This window comes from Myotis nattereri (assembly GCF_964212035.1).
Source record: "Myotis nattereri genome assembly, chromosome: 10".
NCBI classification, from domain to species: Eukaryota; Metazoa; Chordata; class Mammalia; order Chiroptera; family Vespertilionidae; genus Myotis; species Myotis nattereri.
Window position 1 is genome coordinate 66,043,778 of NC_138085.1, and position 24,808 is coordinate 66,068,585.

General features: G+C 44.8%; 1 protein-coding gene across 2 annotated transcripts in view; it reads left to right on the top strand.

The window, feature by feature from the left end:
- The first annotated feature begins 535 nt into the window (after positions 1–535).
- The window catches only part of EIF2AK2 (eukaryotic translation initiation factor 2 alpha kinase 2), a 42,277-nt gene continuing 18,004 nt past the window's right edge, over positions 536–24,808 (top strand). The window contains exons 1-10 of one of the 2 annotated variants that reach the window (XM_081100627.1): positions 536–635; positions 10,009–10,143; positions 10,601–10,718; positions 13,149–13,300; positions 16,406–16,532; positions 16,818–16,891; positions 17,063–17,156; positions 21,141–21,175; positions 22,049–22,102; positions 23,811–23,933. In XM_081100627.1, coding sequence (XP_080956753.1) covers positions 10,025–10,143; positions 10,601–10,718; positions 13,149–13,300; positions 16,406–16,532; positions 16,818–16,891; positions 17,063–17,156; positions 21,141–21,175; positions 22,049–22,102; positions 23,811–23,933 — 896 coding nt within the window. In that variant the 5' untranslated portion in view covers positions 536–635; positions 10,009–10,024. Of the gene's footprint in view, positions 636–10,008; positions 10,144–10,600; positions 10,719–13,148; positions 13,301–16,405; positions 16,533–16,817; positions 16,892–17,059; positions 17,157–21,140; positions 21,176–22,048; positions 22,103–23,810; positions 23,934–24,808 lie in introns of both variants that reach the window. The other variant, XM_081100626.1, reaches the window with a different exon arrangement.

The following is a 24,808-nucleotide window of genomic DNA, read 5'->3' on the forward strand; positions in this document are numbered from 1 at the left end:
TAACCTGCAGCCTAGAAATACTAGAGAGACTAACCATGTACCTTATATGGACTATACACTGAACCACCAATCCACACCTACCAAATACTAAGGCCTTGTTCCTATATGGACCATTGAGCCTCCAATCAGCGCCCACCGAGTACACTAAGCCCCCATTCCTTCCCATTCCGCCCCTCAAAAGGAGTGCCCACCCCTGCTGGAGTTGCTGTCCTCCCTTGCGAGACAGGCCAGCAGGTCTCTCTCCTAATAAAGCCTGTAATCCTGGTTTTTGGCTCCCACTGGTCTCACACCCAGCTCAGCGGCGCCTGGAGACCACGGTGCGCTGCCCACTCCCGCGGGTTCTAACCTAGAGTTCCTAGACCCGTCCAGGTGCCGGGGTGGGGCCGCCGAGGCCTGGATACCGCCAGGCGCCAAAACGTAGGTTCAGCCTCCTTTTGCTCCCGACTTCGTCGGCACGGGCTCCCGTCGGAGGCGCCTTTCCCGCCTTTCCCATTTCCCGCCATTCCGGAGAGGGCGGGCGGAAGGCGGAGTCCGCGGGGAGGAGGAAACTGAAAAGGAGCAGCCCAGGCTCGGCGGGGCTTTGAGGACAGCGGCGGCGCCTGGTGAGCAGAGCGGACAGCGCGGGAGGCGGCCAAGTACGGCGAAGGGTTCGGAGCCCGGGGGCGGCAGGATACGGGGGCGGCAGGATACGGGGGGCGCCCAGGAGCGACGAATTGCTCGGGGCGCGAGGCAGCAGATGCAGGGGGCGCCCAGGCGGCGAAGGGCTCGGGGCGCGGGGCGGCAGATGCGGGGGCGCCCAGGAGCGGCGAAGGGCGCGGGGCGCGGGGCGGCAGATGCGGGGGCGCCCAGGAGCGGCGAAGGGCGCGGGGCGCGGGGCGGCAGATGCGGGGGCGCCCAGGCGGCGAAGGGCGCGGGGCGGCAGATGCGGGGGGCGCCCAGGCGGCGAAGGGCTCGGGGCGCGGGAGGTGCCGGGCGCGCGCAGCCCGCGTCCCCAGCCCGGTGGTGAGGCAGGTGAGCGGCCCTGGAGCCCTGACCCCGCCTTTCCGGAGGCCCTGGGCCCTGACCCAGGCCCGCAGTGGGGGTGCGTGCAGCGTGCTGGGAACCGGAAGTTTTTACCAGAGCAAGTGAGGCACAGCCCAGGGTGGGGGAGGGGGTGGGAGTGGGGGGGAGGGGCGGGGCAGCTGGTGGAAGCCGGTAAGTCTTACGACTTGACTGAGCGATGGGCAGTACGGGGGCTGCAGGACCCAAACAGTGGTTCAGTCCTCCCTGGCCCACAATCTCTGTTACAATCGGTTCCCAATGGCCCGGCCTTAGCCAGCCCCCAACTGCATCCCCACCTCCCACCCTGTAGCCCCTCTGCTCTCTCTTCTCAACCCTGCATGTGGGCCCTGGCCCCCTCCAGGCTGACCACACTGCTGCTGCTGGATACAGCCGGGCACGCAGCCTGCCTCTGGGTCTATGCACTTATGTGTCTTCCGGAAAGTTCTCTCACCCCACCCCCATACCAGCCCAGGCCAGTGCCTCTCCTTCCCCATTTGTTGCATGCTACTGTGTCAGAGCAGCCTCCCTGAGCAACCTGCGTGTAAAACGGACCCCACCCTCCCTTTGCTGTTACTCTGCTTCAGTTTTCAACATAGGCCTTACCACCCTGTGACCTTTTTTGTGGATTTGTCTGTGTTCCTCCACTAGTGAGCCCACCGGAGCAGGGTTTTGTTCGCTGGTGTAACCCCAGCACTTACTACGTAATAGGTGCTCATAAAATAGTTGTCTAATGAATGGCTTTTTATAAACTAGTAGCCCTGTGCATGCTGCCACCTGCCACTGCTGGTAGTTCTCCGCTGCTGGTAGCTCACTGACCTGCCCTACTGGAACTCTCCACCCGCTTCCCTGCCCTCCTGTACCCCCCATCCCCCATAGCTTACTGCCCTGCACCCTGGCTGCCTCACCCTCCTGCTGATTTGTGATTGGGCCCTTACGCCTCAGGTCGTAATGGATAATTAACATATTCCTCTATTGTATAGGACTAGAGGCCTGGTGCACGAAATTCGTGTTCGGGCGGCGGGGGGGGGGGGGGGGGGCCCTCAGCCCAGCCTGCCCCTGTCACAGTCGGAGCCCTCAGGGATGTCCTACCAACAACTTAGGCCTGCTCCCCGCAGGGAGCGCGCTTAAACCTCAGTCTGGCCTCCGTCTGCAGGCTGATCAGGGGAAGGTGCCACCCCCATCACCTCACTGCTGCTGCCACTGCTGGCTGCCAAGGTGTTTTCATCAACACGGACTCCAGTCCCTTCACCACAAAAAAACGACAACTTTCTTTAGGCATTTTCAAGATGTCTCTTTCATAGGATATGACATTTCTTTTTTTCTTTTTCTTTTTTATCCTCACCTGAGTATATTTTTTCATTGATTTTTAGAGAGCATGGAAGAGAGAGGGAAAGACAGAGAAACATCATTATGAGAGGGACACTGATTGGTTGCTTCCTACATGAGCCCTGACCTGGGTCCAAGCCAGGGAGGGACCTACAACCTAAATACATGCCCTTGATCAGAATTGAACCCGGACCCTGTGGTCTGCAGACCAAGGCTCTATCCACTGAGCCAAACCGGCAAGGGCAGGATATGACATTTCTTAGCCCCTCCAGCAGTGGACCTTTGTTTTTTCCTCATGGAGTGAGGTGCAAAAACCCTAGATCACCTTCTTGGGTTCTTATTACCCAAGTTACTAAGAACACTGCGAGTGGTGTACCGGGAGCTTAGCCAATGAGTTGGTAAGAAAAGGTGTTTCCTCTGCAGCTCCTGCACAAAGGCAACCTGGGCATGCCCCCCTGTCTCTTGGCTCCTGTTTCCTCTACGGGCCTGCTCCACCCTGCTCTCTGTGGACCTGCTCTTCCCTGCAGCGCTGGCAGGCCCTGCTCTGCTCTCTGCAGACCTGATAATCGACAAGACGACTGGCCGGCCCTGCTTCCTTTTCTCTGCAGGCCCTGCTCCTTGCTTTCTGCGGGCCTGTTGCTTGCCTGCGCCATCCATGGCTTACCTCACCATGCAGCAGTCCCCGTCGCCCTCATCTGCGCGTGCAGCCTATAAAGAGGTAATATGCAAATTTGTTCAGTCATGACCGTTACGGAGTCCCGGACAGATTTGCATATTACCTCTTTATATATATAGGTAGCTCACCCATACCAGCACAGCAGCCTCTACTGGGTCTCCCGACTTCTACTCATGCTCCTCTCCCCTTTCCATACCCAGCCCCCATACTCTGTTCTCTACATAGCATCAAAGTGCTCATTTAAAACACAAATCCATGCCAAAACCGGTTTGGCTCAGTGGATAGAGCTTTGGCCTGTGGACTGAAAGGTCCCAGGTTCGATTCCGGTCAAGGGCATGTACCTGGGATGCGGGCACATACCCAGTGGGGGTGTGCAGGAGGCGGCTGATCGATGTTTCTCTCTCATCGATGTTTCTAACTCTCTATCTCTCTCCCTTCCTCTCTGTAAAAAATCAATAAAATATATTAAGAAAAAAAAGTAAAACACAAATCCAATCACATCACCCCTCTGCTTAGAACCCTCCCTTAGCTTCCTATTATCATCAAAACAACATCCACAGCCCTGACCATGGCCAACAAGGGCTGTGTGCTGTGACGCCTGCCCACCTCTCCCCCATTTCTTACCCTTATCCCTCGTTCACTGTGCAACAGTCCTCTTGGCCTTTTTGTTATCCCTCCAAAGTCTCTGCTAGGTCGTGCTTAGAGTTTCCTCCCCCATATCTTGGTATCTTTCTCATCATTTAGACTTGATTTGACTATTGCCTTTCCTGACTACTGTATCTAAAACCACCTCCCTCACATTTCTTCCCCCACCTACCAATTCACCCTCTATTCTGTAGCCCTCGTTAATTTTATTACAGCACTTCCAGCCATCTACTCATCATGAAATCCACTCTTGTTATTTGTTTCTGCACGTGGTCATTTTCTTTTTTTTTTCTTTTTTAATATATTTTATTGATTTTTCACAGAGAGGAAGAGAGAGGGATAGAGAGTTAGAAACATCGATGAGAGAGAAACATCGATCAGCTGCCTCTTGCATACCCCTGACTGGGGATGTGCCCGCAACCAAGTACATGCCCTTGGCCGGAATCGAACCCGGGACCCTTCAGCCCGCAGGGCGATGCTCTATCCACTGAGCCAAACCGGTTAGGGCATGGTCATTTTCTTTCTTCCTTCAGTGGAATGCAGGTGGGGACTTGCTCTCTCTTCTTCATCCTGTGCACTCAGTGTCAGCACAGTGCTTGACATTTGATAAATGTTTACTGAGTGAATGAGGAAAGGATGCCCTAGAACAGCTGGTGAAGAAAAGGAAGAAGATGAGGAGGTTTAAAGTGAAGTATTTAAAATTTTTATGTTTTTATTGATTTTAGAGAGAGAAGCGGGGGGGCAAGAAACATCAATGTGAGAAAGATCGATCGACTGCCTCCTGCTCATTCCCTGGGCATGTGCCCTGACTAGGAATGTGCTTAATACCCGAGAATGGCACACTTAAAACTGGTTAAAAGGGTAAATTTCGTGTTATGTGTATTTTACTACAATGAAAAAAAAAGTTAAAAACAAAATCACAGTGGCTTGCAGGGTAGAGAAGGAATTTCAGTGGCTAAGAGGAACTGGTTCTGAGGTCCTGGCAGTAGTCCAGGAGTAAGATGGTGGCTTGAACCAGAACAGTGGCTATGATATCATCGAGAAGTAGAAGGATTTGTGGGTCAGGACTTTGTTATGGATAAGAGAGTAGGGAAAGGAAATGTCAGCGATGCCTCCCAGATTCATGGCTTTCAGACATAGTGGAGTCATTTTTTGAGACAGGAAATTCCAAACCAGCTTAAGGGAAGATCGTATGTGCAGTTTTGGATCTTTTTGTTTAAAATTCTTTCATTCAAGTGGAGATGTTGGCTAGAGAGAGATGAAACTCAGAGAGAGGTTTATAAGTGATGTGTAAATTTTAGAGTTAATGACACACAGATTATCATGGAAATCATGGACATGAAAGAAATCACCTTGAGGAGAAAGCAGAGAGTAAAGAGAATAGGGTCTTTGGACCAAGCCTTGGGGGAAGACCAGCCGATAGAGCCCGTGAAGATCAAGAATTGTTAGGAAGCCAAAGCGGGTTTGGCTCAGTGGATAGAGCGTCGGCCTGCGGACTGAAAGGTCCCAGGTTCGATTCTGGTCAAGGGCATGTACCTTGGTTGCGGGCACATCCCCAGTAGGAGATGTGTAGGAGGCGGCTGATTGATGTTTCTCTCTCATCGATGTTTCTAACTCTCTATCTCTCTCCCTTCCCTTTTGTAAAAAATCAATAAAATATATTAAAAATAAAGAAGTGTTAGGAAGAAAGCTTGACCTTGAAGAAGAAAAATCAAAAGAGTTTTCCAACAAGAAATGAGAGATCCACAAGATGAGCTTCCTGTCTCTGTGGATTTACATATTCTGGATGTTTCATATAAATGAAGTCATACAATAGGTGGCCTTTTGTGTCAAGTTTTTTTATTTATCATGTTTTTAAGGTTTATCCATGTTGTAGCATGTTTCTACACTTCATTTCTTTTTATGGTTGAATAAGTTTCCATGTGTGAATGTGCCAAATTTTGTTAAGAATTCATCAGTTGATGGACATTTGGTTTGTTTTCACTTTTTGGCTATCATCAGCAGTGCTACTATGAACATTCCTATATAAGTGTTTGTTTGAAAACCTGTTTTTTAGTTCTTTGGGTATAGGCCTAGGAGTGGAATTGCTGGGTCTAACTTTAACTTTTTGAGGAAATAGCAATTCTTTTCCATACAAGCTGCACGGTTTTGCACTCCCATCAGCAACATAGGAAGGTTCTGATTTCTCTACATCCTCATCAACACTTATTTTCTGTACTAGAGGCCCAGTGCACGAAATTTGGGCACTCAGGGAGGAGGGGTACCTCAGCCTGGCCTGTGCCATCTCGCAGTCTGGGAGCCCTCAGGGGATGTCCGACTGCCGGCTTATGCCCACTGCTCCCGGGGGCAGTGGGCCTGAGCCAGCAGTCGGACGTTCTTAGCACTGCTGCAGAGGTGGGAGAGGCTCCTGCCACAACTGCTGCACTTGCCAGTCATGAGTTCAGCTTCTGACTGAGCATTGCTCCCTCTGTGGGAGCACACTGACCACCATGGGGAAGCTCCTGCTTTGAGCATCTGACCCCTAGTGGTCAGTGCACATAATAGCGATCGGTAGTCTTGTAGTTCGGTTGATTTGCATATTAGCCTTTTATTATATAGGATTATTATTACTATTATTGTCATTCTGGTGGGTGTGAAGTGGTACCCTGGTGTGTGTTTTTTAAATTTTTATTGTTCAGATTATTACAGTTCCTCTTTTTTTCCCCCCATAGCTTCCCTCCACTTGGTTCACACCCCGCCCTCTGTCCTTACCCGCCCCCCCCCCCACTGACCTCATCCATAGGTGTATGATTTTTGTCCAGTCTCTTCCCGCACCCCCACACCCCGTTCCCCCCCGAGAATAGTCAGTCCACTCCCTTTCTATGCCCCTGATTCTATTATATTCACCAGTTTATTCTGTTCATCAAATTATTTATTCACTTGATTTTTAGACTCACTTGTTGATAGATGTACATTTGTTGTTCATAATTTGTATCTTTACCTTTTTCTTCTTCTTCCTCTTCTTAAAGAATACCTTTCAGCATTTCATATAGTACTGTTTTGGTGGTGATGAACTCCTTTAGCTTTTTCTTATCTGTGAATCTCTTTATCTGACCTTCAATTCTGAATGATAGCTTTGCTGGGTAAAGTAATCTTGGTTGTAGGTTCTTGCTTTTCATCACTTTGAATATTTCTTGCCACTCCCTTCTGGCCTGCATAGTTTCTGTTGAGAAATCAGCTGACAGTCGTATGGGTACTCCCTTGTAGGTAACTGACTTTCTTTCTCTTGCTGCTTTTAAGATTCTCTCTTTGTCTTTTGCTCTTGGCATTTTAATTATGATGTGTCCTCTTTGGATTCCTTTTCTTTGGGGTTCTCTGTGCTTCCTGGACTTGTAAGTCTATTTCTTTCATCAGGTAGGGGAAGTTTTCTGCCATTATTTCTTCAAATAGGTTTTCAATATCTTGCTCTCTCTCTTCTTCTGGCACCCCTATAATTCAGATGTTGGTACGCTTGAAGCTGTCCCAGAGGCTCCTTACACTATCTTCATATTTTTGGATTCTTTTTTCTTTTCGTTTTTCTGGTTGAGTGTTTTTTGCTTCTTCATATTTCAAATCTTTGCCTTGATTCTTGCGATCCTCTAGTCTGTTGTTGGAACTCTGTATAATATCCTTTATTTCAGTCAGTGTATGCTTAATTTCTAGTTGGTCCCTTTTTCATAATCTCAAGGGTCTCACTAGATTTATTGAGGGTCTCACTAAATTTATCAGCAGTTTCTAGAAAATTCTTGAAAAACCTTATAACTGTGGTTTTGAACTCTATATCCAGTAGTTTGCTTTCCTCCATTTCTGTCATTTGTGACCTGTTTCTTTGTCTCTGCATTTTTTTATGCTTCCCTGTGTTGATAGAGTGGCTTTGTGTGCTAGGTGTCCTATAGGACCCAGTGGCTCAGCCTCCCCAATTACCTGAGGTGGACACTCTTGGTGCACCCCTTTGTGGGCTTTTGTGCACAGTCTTGTTGTAGTTAAGCCGTGATTGTTGTAGGTGTCACTGGGAGGAATTGACCTCCAGGCCAATTGGCTGTGAGAATCAGCAGTGTCTGCAGTGGGAGAACTTCTGTGCTGGAGACACCCTTAGGGGCAAGACTTGCTTCAGTGGGGCTTTGTTGCTCACTTTGTCTGCCCCCTGAATGTGTCCCTTACGGATCTGAGGAGTTGTAATCTGGATGGTCCCACTCTGACCACTGGGTACACTGGCTCTTGGATCTCTAAGGAGGTGCTAATTTAGCCTCTGCCTGAGGCTACCGAGCAAAAGCTATGGAGTGATCTGCAGATTCCTCTTCTTTGTTTGGGATTTGGAGGTGCCCAGATGAGGCCCAGCTGTGAAGCAATGCAAGCTGCTATGGCACCTTGGGCCTTCTTTTGGATGTTCTGGGTCTCTCTGACCCAGCTGCAGTTTGTTAGGTAATTTTCAGATTGCAAAGTGCCAGGCCATTCATATGCAAAAGCCTCTGCCCACAGTTTGGGTGGGGCGGGTCTCAGGGAATCAACAGGGTGGAGCAAACAGCTATGGCTGATCCTCAGTCCTGCCCTAAGAGGCCCTGGGTCTCAGTGTCCCCGTAATCACTGCAAGCATCTCTGAGGGAAAGCCGCCCTCGAGTTCCAACTGATGCCAGACAGTCCTGTTTCTCCCTGTATGTGTCTGGGCCCCCAGAAACTTGCCTGGAACCGGAGTTCAGAGCAGTTGGGAGCTTGTGTCTCCCTCCCCATTGAAAAAGACAACCGTGTCCTCAGTTGCCAGTCCTTTCCACGTGCGCCTCCGTACCTCTGCACTTTACTTCCACACCTTCTCTGAGTCTCAGTGTGCTTTTCTCTTTCCTTCTAGTTGTAGAATTTCCACTCAGCCAGCCCTCCTGTGGTTCTGGGTGATGTCCGTTTTGTCTTTTAGTTGTATTTTTGAAGTGGTTGTGCGAAGCAGCAATTTCCGGTGTTTACCTATGCCGCCGTCTTAGTTTCTCCTCAGTTGTGTTTTGATTTGCATTTCTCCAATGATTAATGATGTTGAACATCTTTTTATGTGCTTGTTGGCATCTATAAATCTTCTTTAGAGAAATGTCTGTTCCAGTCCTGTGCTTACTTTTTAATTGGGTTGTCATTTTGTTAAGTTATGAGTTCTTTATATATTCTGGATACTAGACCCATATCACATATATGATTTATAAATATCCCATTCTGTAGATTGTCTTTTTATTTTTGTCAGAGTGTCCTTTGAGACACAATTTTTTATTTTATTTTTTTATTTTGAGGAAGCCTAATTTACCTGGTTTTCTTTTCTTGCTTGTGCTTTTGTTGTCACCGCAAAGATTCTATTCAAAAATCCAAGGTTAGGAAGATTTGCCCTTATGTTTTCTTCTAAGAATTTTATAGTTTCGGCTCTTATACTTAGGTTCTACATCCTTTTGATTTTGTTCTTTGTTAAAATCATTGCTACTGGATTAGTTCAGTGCGGCCCATAAATTGGGGTCTTAATTTACTTAGGTAAATTGTCCTCACATTGGTTTCTGCAAATTTCAAAGGGAGAATTTTTGGGATTTCATAGGAGAATCTATTCCCATATAGAATCCTTTATGGTTCCATAAACATCACTTTCTTTTTATTTTTAAAATATATTTTTATTGATTTCAGAGAGGGAGGAGACGGGGAGAGAGAGATAGAAACACCAATGATGAGAGAGAATCATTCATTGGCTGCCTCCTGCATGACCCACCTGGGGATTGAGCCTGCAACCTGGGCATGTGCACCAACCGAAATCAAACCCATGACCTCCTGGTTCACAGGTCAACGTTCAGCCACTGAGCCACACCGGCTTGGCCATAAACACCACTTTATATACATTATGTACATAAAACACCTCTAAAACAACAAAAACAAATTATATATATATATATATATATATATATATATATATATTACCTCAACCTTTTTCTTCTAACACTAAGAATTCTAATTGCACTTGTATAGCCTTTTAACCTTCTCAAGCAGGTAGACAAACTTGCACTTGACACTCAATGGTAGTAGAGAGCAGAGTTAAAGAAACAGGCCCCTTCCTTTTATTGGCCAGTTGAGTTTTGAAAGTAGAAAATTTTGGAGAAATTCACTTGATTTTGCAGTCCTGAGAGAGAATAAAAGATTTTTATAGAAAGTTTTCTTTGGATTTATGTCTGACTGAGATGAGTCATATATAGTAAATTCTTACTACAGTTTGTTTTCTCAACTAGATTTGGAAAATCCGATTACATATGTTCTGTGGGTATCACTTCTTTCAAACATTACTTGTATTGTAGGTCAGTGGAAGAAGAAATGGCCGATGATCTTTCAGTAGGTTTCTACATAGGAGAACTTAATAAATACTGTCAGAAGAACAACATAGATGTTAACTATCGTGAAGTGTCTAAGACAGAACCTCCACATGACTTAAGGTAAGATGCTATTTAGAAAAAGGATATATACCTATAAAATATAAACTAGCGGAATGAAACTCTGGCATAATTTTGAGGTCAATATTTAGAGTAAAGTTGCCACAGACTTCTGTAAGAGAGTCCTCTTGGTATGAAATTGTAACTTTGGAGGACTCTGGAGAAAAGAAGAGGGTATAAGCTTTCCCATGCTTCAAGATGATGTGTTATTATGCTGTTTGGAGGTCACTGCTTAAATATTGAACATACGTCAAAACTTTCAAAGGTATAAGTGAACCAAAGGTTTTTGTCCTTTCCTTCACTGATTTGTTTTTAAAAAAATAAATAAAAGATACTGATTTATTGCAGAAAAAAAAACAAACCTTCAAAGGTAGACATAAGAGGGAGTGGTGGTTGGATACTTGTCTCTTGATAATGCATGAGTTTCATAATGTTTTGTGAATATTTTCTTTGTAATCAGGTTTACAATTCAAGTTATAGTAGATGGGAGAGAATTTCCAGAAGCTAAAGGCAGATCAAAGAAGGAAGCAAAAAATGCTGCAGCAAAATTAACTCTTGAAATACTTAAAGAAGAACGGGTGAGTTATTGCCTTTTTCCCCTAGTGAAAAGGGACTCACAATCCATAATAATTAAAGGCTAATAGGCAAATGGTCATCACGTCCTCACGCCATAACGATTGATCAGCAGGAGGCTGCATCCACTCCCAGTGCTGGCTGAGGATGTGACTGACGCCGCGTCCCTGCCCAGTGCTGCAGTGACGTGACTTGCCGGTGGGTGTGAGTATCGTCATTGGGGGTGGGGCCGGCAGGGTCTGGGTCTTGTGCAAGTTCGTTGCATGCCCAGGTGTGCGGGGACTTGACTCTGGATCCCAAGGTGCACCCCAGTCTCTGATAGGAGGGAGGAGAGAACCGGATGCCCGCAACCAGGACCCACACAGCAGGGTGGCGGGAGCCCCATCCCTCGTGAAATCGGCTGTTGGTCAGCTTGCTAGTGTTCTTTAATCTCTGAAATTTCTAGTATAGAGAAAGGGCAAATAGCAATCGTATATAATAAAGAGGTAATATGCAAATTAAACCTCACACTGTAATGCTGTCACAAGATGGCAGCACACACAGCGGGAGAGGGGTCGGCTGGGGAAGGCAGATCCCGACTATTGAACCACACCATGGTTCCCGTGGCTGCACTCGGGTGCAGATCCCGACTATTGCTCCACACAGCTTCCCCGGAGTTCCCTCAGCCCCACCGGGGGGCAGTTCCTGGCTGCTGCTCCCCGTGGCTTCCACCGGGGTGATGAGGCCAGCAGGGAAGGGCAGTTGGGGGCCATCAGGCTGGCAGGGGAGGGCAGTTGGGGGCGACTTGGCCAGCAGGGGAGGGCAGTTGGGGGTGACTTGGCCAGCAGGGGAGGGCAGTTGGGGGCGATCGGGCCAGAAGGGGAGCAGTTTGGTGTCAAACAGGCCAGCAGGGGATCAGTTAGGGGGTGATCAGGCTGGCAGGCATAAGCGGTTGGGGCCAGTCAGCCAGGCAGACAGGCAAGCAGTTAGGAGCCAGCAGTCCCGGATTGTTAGAAGGATGTCCTACTGCCAGTTTAGGCCTGATTTCACAGGACCTTAACCGGCAGTCCGACATCCCCAAGGAGTCCCAGATTGGAGAGGGTGCACTCTGGGCTGAGGGACTCCCGCCCCCAGTGCACAAATTTCGTGCCCCAGGCCTCTAAGTATTAAAATATTTCCTCTAACTAATTCCCTTTTAATGTGCACGAATTTCATGCACTGGACCTCTAGTGAAACTATAAAAGGAAAATTGGGTGTTTCTTTTTCTATTGTTAAAATGTATTCTTGTGGGATTTTTATATTCTTGTGGAAGGTATATGTTTCCACCTTGTCTCAAAGTAATAGAGTAGTACGGGAATATGTAAAATCTACCTTGTCTTTCTGATGGCACCTTTAGTAATTTTTTTTTTAATATATTTTATTGATTTTTTACAGAGAGAAAGGGAGAGAGATAGAGAGTTAGAAACATCGATGAGAGAGAAACATCGATCAGCTGCCTCCTGCACATCTCCCACCGGGGACGTGCCCGCAACCCAGGTACATGCCCTTGACCGGAATCGAACCTGGGACCTTTCAGTCCCCAGGCTGACGCTCTATCCACTGAGCCAAACCGGTTTCGGCATCCTTTAGTAATTTTGTTAGAAAAATAAAATACAGAGTCCTGGCTGTTAGTGGATAGAGCAGCAGTGGGCAAACTACGGCCCGCGGGCTGGATCCGGCCCATTTGAAATGAATAAAACTAAAAAAAAAAAAAAAAAAAAGACCATACCCTTTTATGTAATGATGTTTACTTTGAATTTATATTAGTTCACACAAACACTCCATCCATGATTTTGTTCCAGCCCTCCGGTCCAGTTTAAGAACCCATTGTGGCCCTCGAGTCAAAAAGTTTGCCCACCCCTGGGATAGAGTGTAAACCGAGCACCGAAGGGTCTAGGGAAGTGATGGGCAAACCTTTTGAGCTCGGCATGTCAGCATTTTGAAAAACCCTAACTTAACTCTGGTTCCGTGTCACATACATAAATTTTTTGATATTTGCAACCATAGTAAAACAAAGATTTATATTTTTGTTATTTATTTTATATAGTTAAATGCCATTTAACATAGAAAAATCAATAAAAAAAATGAGTTCGCGTGTCACCTCTGACACGTGTGTCATAGGTTCGCCATCAGTGGTCTAGGGTTTGATTCCAGGTCAAGGGCACGTACCTGGGATTTGGGTTCGGGGAAACGTGCAGGAGGCAACCCAGTGGATGTGCCCTTCTCATAAGGATGTTTTTCTTTCTCCTCCTCTCTCTTTCTCTCTTTATCCCCGTCCCAACTCCCTCCTTTCCACTCACTCTGAAAAGCAATGGAAAAAATGCCCTCAGGAGAGAATTAACAACAACAAAAAAGAAAATACAGAGTTAAATCTTTGTTGTCATCTATATTAAACAAGATTTTTTTACTTTTTGCAGGAAGCTAGTTCTTTACCCCTGCCGACAACAGATACTTCCGATGATTTGTCCAGTGAGAATTTCATAGGTCGTCTTGATAGGATTGCCCAAAAGGAAAGACTCTCTGTAAATTATGAACAAACAAATGAATTGAGCGCAAATGGGCCCGGAAGGTGAGATGAAGTCGGGTTTTTCCTTCCATTTCATTGTACCTAAGCAATAGAATGAGCTTATTTCCATGTCTAATTTTCCAGAAACGTTTGTCCTTTTTGTACATTTTGTATGGAAGGTTTTATAGGACTTATACACAATTGGAATGCTGAAAGTTTGGAACCCATCTAGCATAATTGATCAAATCTGGGCAATCTTTTATTTCTGAGGCCTCTCTGGATGGTTTAATCTGCAGGACACCTAGGAGTGTCCTGCTTGCAGGATGCAGAGGTCTTTCCAGCCCTGAGGTCATAAGTGGGAGTGAGTGGCTGCGTGAGGACGGCCCTGCCACACGATGAGAGAGCTGTCTGTCCAAGTGCTCATCTTTCATATTTGTTTAAATGGTGTCCCTCTGAACATAGATACCATGTATTAGGAGGAATAGTATTTCGTCCTAGACTATGAGGAGACCAGGATTTGAGGAATATGATGACGGGGACAGATTAAGAGTTTCAGTTACTGAAAATGTCACCAGTGAGCTAAGACTTAAGTGAGGATAAAGAATGGAATGGGCCATAGCTGGTTGGCTCAGTGGATAGAGCGTCAGGCTGTGGACTGAAGTGTGCCAGGTTCCAGTCCAGTCTAGGGCACATGCCTGGGTTGCAGGCTCGATCCCCAGGAGGGGGTGTGCAGGAAGCAACCCAGCAATGGTTCTCTCTCATTATTGATGTTTCTATCTCTCTCTCTCCCTCTCCCTTCCTCTCTGAAATCAATTAAAAAAATATATAAAAAAGAAGGGACTGGAACTGAGAAAAACAAACCAATGAGCATGAGGGAGATTGTTTCTCAGCTATAACCAGTCAGTTAACTGAGAGAACAAAATCTAAATGCAAATACCCCAAATAATCACTTTAGGATACTGTTCTCTGAATTGATGGAGCTATTCATGTTTGACTTTTTACTCCCATGGCTTTTAGGCCAGACGAGGAAGAGAAAAATGTGATGGTATGAAATAGTCAAAAGTGAATTCTGTGGGTCAGGCTCATAAATTATTTTACTTTTCCTTAGCTTACCTGTTTGTTTGCTATGAATTACGCAGTCTAACATTGGATTCCTAAAAGACAGAAGTCTTCGTAGGAGGTACCTGGGAAAAATAGAAACTATAGAAGCGATGAAGTCACTTAGCTTAACCCCCTAATTCATTCTCCCTTAAGGACCTAGAGGAGAAGTCTCACACTGGTTAGCTGTATTTCTCTCTCTGGTAAACAATATTGGAATAATTTTGTTGTAATCTATAATAACTCCATGATACTGACCATGTGCATTGCTTTGCCACCTTAAAAATAATTCTTATGCCCAGCCAGCATGGCTCAGTGGTTGATCATCAATGTATGAAGCAGAACGCCATGGTTGGATTCTCAGTAAGGGCACATGCCCAGGTTGTGGGCTTGATCCCTGGTATGGGGCATGTAGGAGGCAGCTGATCAATGATTCTCTCTCATCATTGGTGTTTCTATCTTCCTCTCGTTCTCTGAAATCAATAAAAATATATTTTAAAAAGTAATAATCTATGTAATAAAAGGCTAATATGCAGCAAATGGTCATGATGCCTTCACACTGTAACGACCGATCAGCAGGAGACTGCGTGACTGATTCTGTGTCCCCATTCGGCACTGGCCGGGGACGTGGGGCATTGGTGATTTGATGGGGGTAGGGCCGGCTGGGTTTGGGTCTTTAGCCCAATGTGGGTGGGGCTGGCCGGGTCTGGGTCTTGTGCGATTTCCTGGCGCATGCGGGTGGGTGGGGATTTCACTCTGGGTCCCTTGAAGCACCCCAGATCTGACAGGAGGAAGGAGGGAGCCGAATACCTGCACCCAGCACCCACACAGCAGAGCGGCGGGAGCCCCATCCCTCACGGAATCTGCCGTTGGACAGCTTACTGTCAGTGGCCTTAAAGCCAGGAATCCCATTCACCCACACCCAGGACCTACACAGCAGTATGGAGGAGCACCATCCCTTGTGGGAGGGGTCCTTAAACTTTTTAAAGAGGGGGCCAGTTCACTGTCCCTCAAACCGTTGGAGGGCCGGACTATAGTTTTAAAAAAAAACTATGAACAAATTCCTATGCACACTGCACATATCTTATTTTGAAGTAAAAAAACAAAACAGGAACAGATATAATATTTGTATTTGCATGTGGCCCGCGGGCCGTAGTTTGAGGACCCCTGCCTTGCAGAATTGGCCATTGGTCAGCTTGCTGTCAGCGGCCTGACAGCCAGGAATCCCATTGACCCGCACCCAGGACCCACACTTTTTTGTTGTTATATCATATTGTTATTGTTTAGTTATTAATATATTTATATATTATTTTCATATTAATTTTACTAACTTTTTCATCTCTCACACTTCTATTATAGAGAAAGGGCAAATAGCAATATTAAAATATTTCCTCTAATAAATTCCCTTTTAATGTGCTTGAATTTTGTGCACTGGGCCTCTAGTTATTATATAATTGTCCAAGTATCCTGGCCTAACCACAAATGTCCTTACATTCATACGAGGAGGAGTGGACTTCAGCCCCAGGGGTTTTGCACTTTGGAGATTTTTCTTAGGATTTTGTGCAGATAGTGGGGGGAGGAAATGCTGGGGTTTGAGCAGAATCCTTACTTTGCTCATTCCCTACAAAACAGTGTAACCTCATTGTTTCTCCTATAGAAGCCCCATTTCTTTTACTGGCTTTTTCTTCCCCATTTGAACATCTCTGAAAAATTTGCCCATAATCTCTTTTCCATTTCTACCTCCATATGTTTTGACCTTTAGAGAATTTTTAAAAATCACCACTTAGTGCCTTTATGCCAGATCTTTAAAGGAAGCAACAAAAAGTTAGAAGTTGCCTGGAAAATGCAAGCTGAGACGTCAGGCAATCCTGGTCGTTCTGACAAATTGGTCCGCTTATTGAAGATTTAAATTACACAAAGACATGAAATACAAAGCTACCTTAGTGTACTTTAAGGCCTTTATTGATGTGTGTGTGTGTGTGTGTGTGTGTGTGTGTGTGTGTTTCTAATCATAAATTAGATTTTCTATTTTTTGGTATTTCAGTAAATAATGTCCATCATTTTTCCTAGTTTTTTTTGTAAGTGCAAAATTGGACAGAAAGAATATCCTGGTGCTGTAGGTTCTACTAAACAGAAGGCAAAACATTTGGCTGCTAAACTTGCGTATGAACAGATACAATTAGAAAAAAGCTCAACGGTACGTACTGCTTTCGGATGTATTTCTTGTACTTTATAGTTTTCTCTGAAATTGCTTTGAGATTTGACTGTGCTTGCATGATGTCAAGACAACCAATCACATAGCAAAAAGATTCCTTAATTCTGTGTCCCACCGGTGTCCCATGTATTAATCTCCTAATTGTGTGTGGCTGTGGATTTGGTAAATGTGGAGAAATGGATGTGGCAGTTAGCACACGGAGACCGAGCCACTGTGGAGAAGCACTTAGTTGTAGTTACACCCCCTGAAGGGCTCTCTTTCTTCCAGAAAGGTGATTCGGGATCCGCTGACGCTCCCCTGGCTGGGCCCAGTGACTGTGGGAATCACTTCTCGATGACACCGTAAGTATGTACAGACAGCTGTGATATTTAAGAAACTCAAATTTCTGCCTGAAAGAGCACATTTTTATGAAAAATGTTTATTGTTTAAGAAGAATTTAGGGAAATAAGTTACTTACCAACAAAAATAGAGAGAATTCATAAACTAGTAGTTCCTCCCTTTTCTTCTAGCAGTTCTGAATCATCCTCGGAAAGTGGCTTTTCAGGAAATGAATCAGAGGAAAATGATGACAGTGACAGAGTTACCAATGCTCTTTCATCTTCTGTGGTACAGTATTCGTCTCCAAACTTTCTGAATCCCCTTTGTGCTTCCTCATTTAAAAATGACCTTCAACCCAATTTTTCTATTTTTATCTCCTGTGCTCTCACTACCTAATAATATTTGGGGCTTTTGACTCTCTTCTTTCTTTATGAACCCACGTCCCTCACGTGTAGAATTCTCCCACCTGTCACACCCATCTTTCTCTCCCTACTGGCCTTCATATTTTCAGATATTCCTGTGATCTTGCTTTTTATCTTATATCAACTGAACAGTAATTAAAAGATTCATTCATATAGCTCTGCTTCTGTTTTTAAGAAAATCAGAACTAAACTTAAATAAAAATGAAACAAATAAGATAAATTTTGTGGTGATGATTAGTGTTATGAAAGTTATCCTATTTATAGGTAACTACAAATCAATAAGAAAAAGACAACTCAGTAGAAAAATGTGCAAACGATCTGCACAGAAATTTCACAGAAGAGATACCCAGATGGTCAAGAAACATGAAATGACATGCAATTCAAAAGAACAGTTAGATGCTATTTTAAACCCATCAGTTTGGCAAAATTTGAGTCTGACAATACTAAGTGTTGACATAGCTATGTAACAGTTATCCTATCTAATAATAGACAAACATGGTAATTGACCATACCTTCACTATGCCTCCCATTGGCTAATAAGTGCGATATGCAAATTAACCGCCAACAAAATGATGGCTAATTTGCATACTGCAGGCAGAGCGGGACAGCGGGAGCTGCCAGCATGCTGCCATCTAGGCGGGACCCAGAAGACCCAGAAGCAGGCCTGCCTTGCCACCGGGCCAGACCCAGAAGCTCCAGAAGCCACCTCATATGGCAGTAACTCTATCAGTAAGCACTCTGAAAGTCAGTGGCTTAAATGCACCAACTACAAGACAGATTATGAGGGTGAATCAAAAACAAAACCCACTTTAATTATAAAGGCACATATAGATTAAAAGTAAATAAATTAAGCTGCAGCCTGTTTTTCTCAGTGGATAGAGCATTAGCCCGTGGACTGAAGGGTCCCAGGTTCGATTCCAGTCAAATGCATGTACCTCAGTTGCTGGCTTGATCCCCAGTCCCTATCAAAGCATGTGCAGAAGGCAACCAATCAATGTGTCTCTCCCTTTCCCTTCACTCTCTCTAAAATTCAATGGAAAAATATCCTTGGGTGAAGATTAACAAAAACAAAGTAAATGGATTAAGTAATATTAAAGAGATTATAAGAAAAATATATTCTAAATTTTGTTGTATAATGGTTATGTTTAAATTATTAACACCTAGGAAATTGGGTGAAGGGTACATATAATATGCTGTAGTATTTTATAGTTTTTTTACATGTATGAGATTATTTCAAATTAAAATATTAAAAAATTAAAAATTAATGAAATATTAATTGAAATGTATCTGCATTACATGAAAAATCTCCTAATTGCTTTTACCATAATTTATTAAATCGTGCTAAAATTTACAAGGGTTCAAGTAAAAATTATCTTAATTCTAAATGATATAATACAAAATATATAATAGTGCAGTTATAAGCACTTATCTGAAAATAAAAATTTAAAGAAGTGAATTTAAAGAAGGGATTAGCCAAAGAAAATATATGCACAACCCATGGACACAGACAACAGGGTGGTGATGGCCAGAGAGGAGTGGGGGGCTAGAGCTGGGTAGAGGGGCAAAAGGGGGGAAATAAGGACATCCTATATAAAAATAACAAAAGGCTAATATGCACATTGACTGAACAGCAGAATGATCGGTTGCTATGATGCGCACTGGCCACCAGGGGGCAGACGCTCAATGCAGGATCTGCTCCCGGTGGTCACTGCACTTCCATATGGGGAGTGCCACTCAGCCAGAAGCTGGCTCATGGCTGGCCAACGCAGAGGTGGTGGCAGGAGCCTCTCCCACCTCCGTGGCAGCACTAAGAATGTCCACCTAACGGTTTAGGCCCTATCCCTTGGGAGCCTAAGCCTTTTTTTTTTTTTTAATATATATTTTATTGATTTTTTTACAGAGAGGAAGGGAGAGGGATAGAGCGTTAGAAACATCGATGAGAGAGAAACATCGATCAGCTGCCTCCGTCACACCCCCCACTGGGAATGTTCCCACAACCAAGGTACATGCCCTTGACCGGAATCGAACCTGGGACCCTTCAGTCCGCAGGCCGACGCTCTATCCACTGAGCCAAACCGGTTAGGGCAGGAGCCTAAGCCTTTAGTCAGACATCCCCCGAGGTCTCCCTGGCTGCCAGAAGGATGTCTGACTCAAAGCTTAGGCCTGATCCCCCGGGGAGTGGGCCTAAGTTGACAGGTGGACATACCCCAAGGTGTCCTGGACTGTAAATGGGCGCAGGCCAGGATGAGGGACCCCCACCCGAGTGCACAAATTTTTGTGCACTGGGCCTCTAGTCTTATATAATAAAACCCTAATGTGCAAATCAAGTGAACAATGGAATGACAGGTCGTTATGACATGCACTCACCACCAGGGGGCAGACGCTTAACACAGGAGCTGCCCCCTGGTGGTCAGTGTGTTCCCACTGACCAGACAGAAGCCCAGCCAGCAGCCGGGCTTGGCTGGCAAGTGTAGTGGTAGCAGGAGCCTCTCCCACCTCCAAGGCAGCCCTAAGAACCCCTCGGGGGCTGTCCGACCACTGGCTGAGTCCCACTCTCCCAAGAGGTTCCAGACTGCAAAGGGTTGCAGGTTGGGCTGAGGGACCCCCTCCAGTGCATTAATGTTGTGCACCGGGCCCTATGCTGCTGGTGCAAGTAGTAATCAGCACAACCATTTTTGGAGAACAATTTGACAATGTATTAAAGTGGAGGGTGCGCATGCTATAATGTCAAGGAGTTCTCTTCCTGGGGATATTTCCTAGAGAAACACATGCATGTGTGCACAGAGAAACAGGTATAAGAATATTCTGTGCAACATTGGTTGTAATAGGAAGAAATTAGAAAAAAATATTGCTCATGAACAGAACGGCTAAATTAATCTGTAGTGAAGTCATCATGCAATACTGAGGCTGGTGGGAGATATGAGCACAAGAAACTTAGTCTGATGCTCCCCACTCTGTGTCACTATATTTGGGTTGAAAAAGAAATCCACAAAATCTACCAGAATAATAGTGAATATGAATGAAAGTAGTTATGTGACATTAATTTTTGAGAGATATATTGAAGGCTCCTCTTTTTTGCTAAATATAGAAATGAATTTGTACTAAAAATGAAATATGAGCATTGCCGTTTTTTACTGGTGATCAGATCAGAAACCCTTGGGGAACTGCTTTAAACTAGATCCCTGGGCTCCATCTGTGTCGTGATTAGCGCTGTGACTGATGGGATGCACGCCTTCTTGCTGAGCTCTGCCGGCCAGAGGATCAGCAGGGAAGCCATCTTCTGTACCTGGAGGATCAGTGCTTCTTCACAACATGCCCTACAATGGCCATATCTGTCTAGTTGCTATAATAGAGGAGAACATTGACATAAGAAAGTAAACTGGGTAGCGGGGTTTGATAAGAGTACAAAGATTGATGAGCTTATGGACAAAGAACTGTGGTTACAGAACCTGCTAGAAGTATAGGAGGAGGTAAAGCAAGAAAAAGCACTAGAACCCTGGCCAGGTGGCTCAGTTGGTTGTAGTGTTGTCCCACACACCAAAAGGTGGAGGGTTTGATTCCTGGTCAGGGCACATACCTTGGTTGTGGGTTTGACCTCCAGTTGGAGCACAACCAATGTTTCTCTCTCACACTGATGTCACTTTCTCTCTTTCTCTCTTCCTTTCTCGCTCTCTGTCTCTCTCTCTCTCTCTCTCTCTCTCTCTCTCTCTCTCTCTTCCTCTCTCTTTAGAAAACAAACCAACCAAACAAAAAAGCATATCCTCGGGTGAGAATTAAAAAAATAAAAGAGGTAAAAGCAATAGAATTGATTTAATCATTTGAAACAATTTTTCGTTTTCTTTTGTTATAGAGTAGTCTCGGAAATAGTTTGGAGAACGTGGAAATGTGAGTATCATTATGCATTGAATTTAGTTTGAAATGAAGTTTCCTTTCAGACGTAGTCTGTCAGCCTTATTTATTAACTCGAGTATTTGTAGAGTATTGTACATCCCTATTTGACTAGGGTTTCAAAAGTAGAGAGCATTGCCCTGGCCGGTGTGCTCAGCTGGTTGAGTGTTGTCCCATGCACTCAAAGGTAGCTGGTTGGATTCTCAGTCAGGACGCCTTCCCGTGCTGGTTCAGTCCTTGGTGGGAATGCGTGCGGGAGGCAGCTGATTGATGTTTCTCTCTCTCCCTCACCCTCCTTATTCTCTCAAATTAGTAAAGTCCTATTTATAAAAAAGTAGAGAGCATGGTTAAAGATCACAAAAAGCTTGAATGTACAAACAAATAATTTTATATATGCAGAGAAATTGTTGTATGCACACTGCACAAGGTAGACATAAAGGCCTGTGGGGATCTTGCTAGAGTAATTGGTTAAGGGAAGTGGGCTTGGCGAGAGATTTTCAAGAGAAGTACATTATTCTGCAGATTAACAGAGTAGAAATGGTGTAGACTCAGGTAAAAAATAAAAAGATCAAATGCTATCAAATGTCGATTCAAAATATAAAAAATCTAGTAATAAGCTCTGGAAACAGCCCAAGTGCCCATCAGTAGCTGAGTGGATGAAAAGCGGTGGTGCATTTATGCAGTGGAATACTACACAGCTATAAAAAAGAAGGAACTCTTACCTTTTCCAGCAGCGTGGGTGGACCTGGAGATTATTATGCTAAGTGAAGTGAAGTTAAAAAAAGCGTAGTGCATGGCATAAAACCACTCTAAGCAAGTTACATTTGATTTCAATGTTATTTGAATTTTACATTCTTCTCTAACTTTTAGAAATTTGGCAGCTAAATTTGACTCCCCTGTAAGCAAGCATACTGTGGATGAGAGGTAAGAAAGAACTGTAAAACAGAATTTCCTTAGAGATATGTTTGTTTATTCCACAAGAGTTTCATAAGGAACTGATATACATCAGACAGGCCGTATACATTTCCACCTGAACAGTTAAATTATTTTGGTACAGTCAAGTCATTGTATCTCAAAGTAAAGTTTCGACAAATCTAAATGGAATGTGGTGACATAGATCTATGTGATGCTTATGTGGGTTTCTCTGAGATCTGTGGAACTTTTTAATATTGAAAGCAAATATTCCTATAAACCGGTGATTCCCCCCCGACCCCCTACACCCCCAAAAAAGTACTCTTGCCAGAATTATACTAGTACCACTTGAATCTGTTTTCATTTTCCAGTTTTTACTTTGAAAAAGGGTGTCTTTTGTGGTAGATCATCCGTTTGGGTTCAAATAAAAGAGGCCTATTTGCAACAAAAGAACATTGAAAGTAAGTTTAAAAATAACAATAAAGAGCCCTAGCTGGTTTGGCTCAGTGGATAGAGCATCCGCCTGCAGACCGAAGAGTCCCTGGTTTGATTCTGGTCAAGGGCACATACCTCAGTTGCAGGCTCCTCCCCAGCCCCGGACCTAGTCAGGGCGCGTACAGGAGGCAAGCAGTTAATGTGTTTCTCCCACATCAATATTTCTCTCTGTCTTTCCCTCTCTCTTCCACTCTCTCTAAAAATCAATGGAAAAATATTCTCAGTGAGGATTAAAAAAAATTGAAAAATTTAAAAAGTAAATTCAATACTAAAACAAACAAAAAACCAATAAAGAATCCACATCTATCAAATAACTGCCTAATATATAGCTGGCACTGTGCTGGGCATTGACATTGGGTCTATAGTAGGAACAAATAGAACAGCTCTTGCCCTCATAGAGTTTTGTGGGGTTGAAAATTACCTGAAAAAGTCTGTAATTACAAACTATGGTCAGAGGCCTGAAAGATGAGGCGGCACAGGGAGGTGGAAAATGAAGATGGGACAGGAGACGTGAGGGTTCAAGGAACAAACAGAAGGTTGTGTTCTTGGAATGCAGTGAAAATGGGCACTGTGCCAGGGGACAAGCTGGAGAGGGAGGCAGAGGCCCCATCACAAGGCCCCATGGAGGCCATTTAACGACTTTCCATGTTTTGCTGAATAAAAAGCTAGGCTATTGGCTGTTAGGCAATAGAGAGACATGATCACACTGGATTCTGTGTGGATTATGATTGAGGGGAGGAGGAAAGTGGAGAGTCCGGCAAGCAAGGTCGTGCAGGAGCCCGGTGGAAGCTTTGGGGTGAAGATGTCAGGAAAAGTGAGCCAGTGATATGTTTTAGAAGTAGAATTGGCAGGTCTTTGTGATGGAATTAGAGGTCTACGAGCCAGGCTGGCCGTGAGCACCTGCTCATTTCTCTTGTAATAGCTTGATGGTAGCTGTGGAACACAATATGGTGCTTTTTTGTAAAGTTTTATGCTTGTGAGAAGATGCTTTCTCATGGCAGTTGTACAGCCGGGAGTTGCCTGTGTCTCCCAGGGGTGATCTGTTGTGTTGAGAGGAGGTCGGGGAGGAACGACCCTTTTTGTGTGGAGTGGGCCCTTCTTATTCAGAAGTGGGGAGGCAAGTTTGCTATATAGTCCATTTCATCAGTGACCTTAAGGGAAAGTGGAAGGGGTGGGGGCCAGCTAGCATTGGATCTTAGAATAACAGTGGTATTTATCCTTTAAGGTTTATCAAGGATTTTGAAGGAATAAAAAAGATTGACTCTGGTGCATATGGCAAGGTTTTCAAAGCAAAACACAGACTTGATGAGATGACTTACGTTATTAAACGTGTTAAATACAATAACGAGTAAGTAGTAAACGTTTTCTTTCATTATTTTAAATAAGAAGATATGTTGAATTGTACTTTTTTATGTATCTGTCTTCTTCATGAATATATTATTTACTTTTTCCCAGTCCTCCTTAAAAATGTTACTCTAGCCTGGCCGGTGTGGCTCAGTTGCAAGTTGACCAATGAACCAGTAGGTCACAGTTCAATTTCCTGTCAGGGCACATGCCCAAGTTACAGCTAGCTCCCCAGTAAGGCGTGTGCAAGAGGCAGCCAGTCATTGATCTTTCTATCTCTCTTTCCCTCTCCTTTCCTCTCTGAAATCGATAAAAATATATATATATTAAAATGTTAGTTTATTCATCAGGAGCGTGGCTTACTCATAACACTAGGTGTTAGACTACTGGGGTCAGACCAGACCTGGGTTCAGCAACCTCGGTACTTTAGTTCTGGCTAAGAAAGAATTCAGAGCCAAGACTCCAACTATGAGAGAAAATCACAGAGGGGGAAGAAGTAATTCATAGAAGAAATGGGATTAGGAACCAAGTGATAGAAGCAAAGGAAAGGTCCTTGATGTTTGGGGATTAGGAAGGTAATGGTAACACTCTGGGGGGATGGGGATGGGGAGGGAGAGGGGAAGATGCAGGCCTGCTCCTGCGAGGGAGAGCTCACTGAGTCCTCAGTCCTAAGGGTTTTAAGGGTGGAGGTTTTAGGGAAGGTCCCAGGGGAAGATCTTAATAGAATATGCAGCAGCTTTCCAGGTGTGTCCTTTCAAGGTCAAGGACTCCACTGATTGATTGGTCAGTGCCAATGCAGCTGGTCCTGAGGTCAGCCATGAGATCACTTATTTGGTTTTGCTGCTTTTCTGGGCCTGGAGCTGAAATACAACTGAGGCC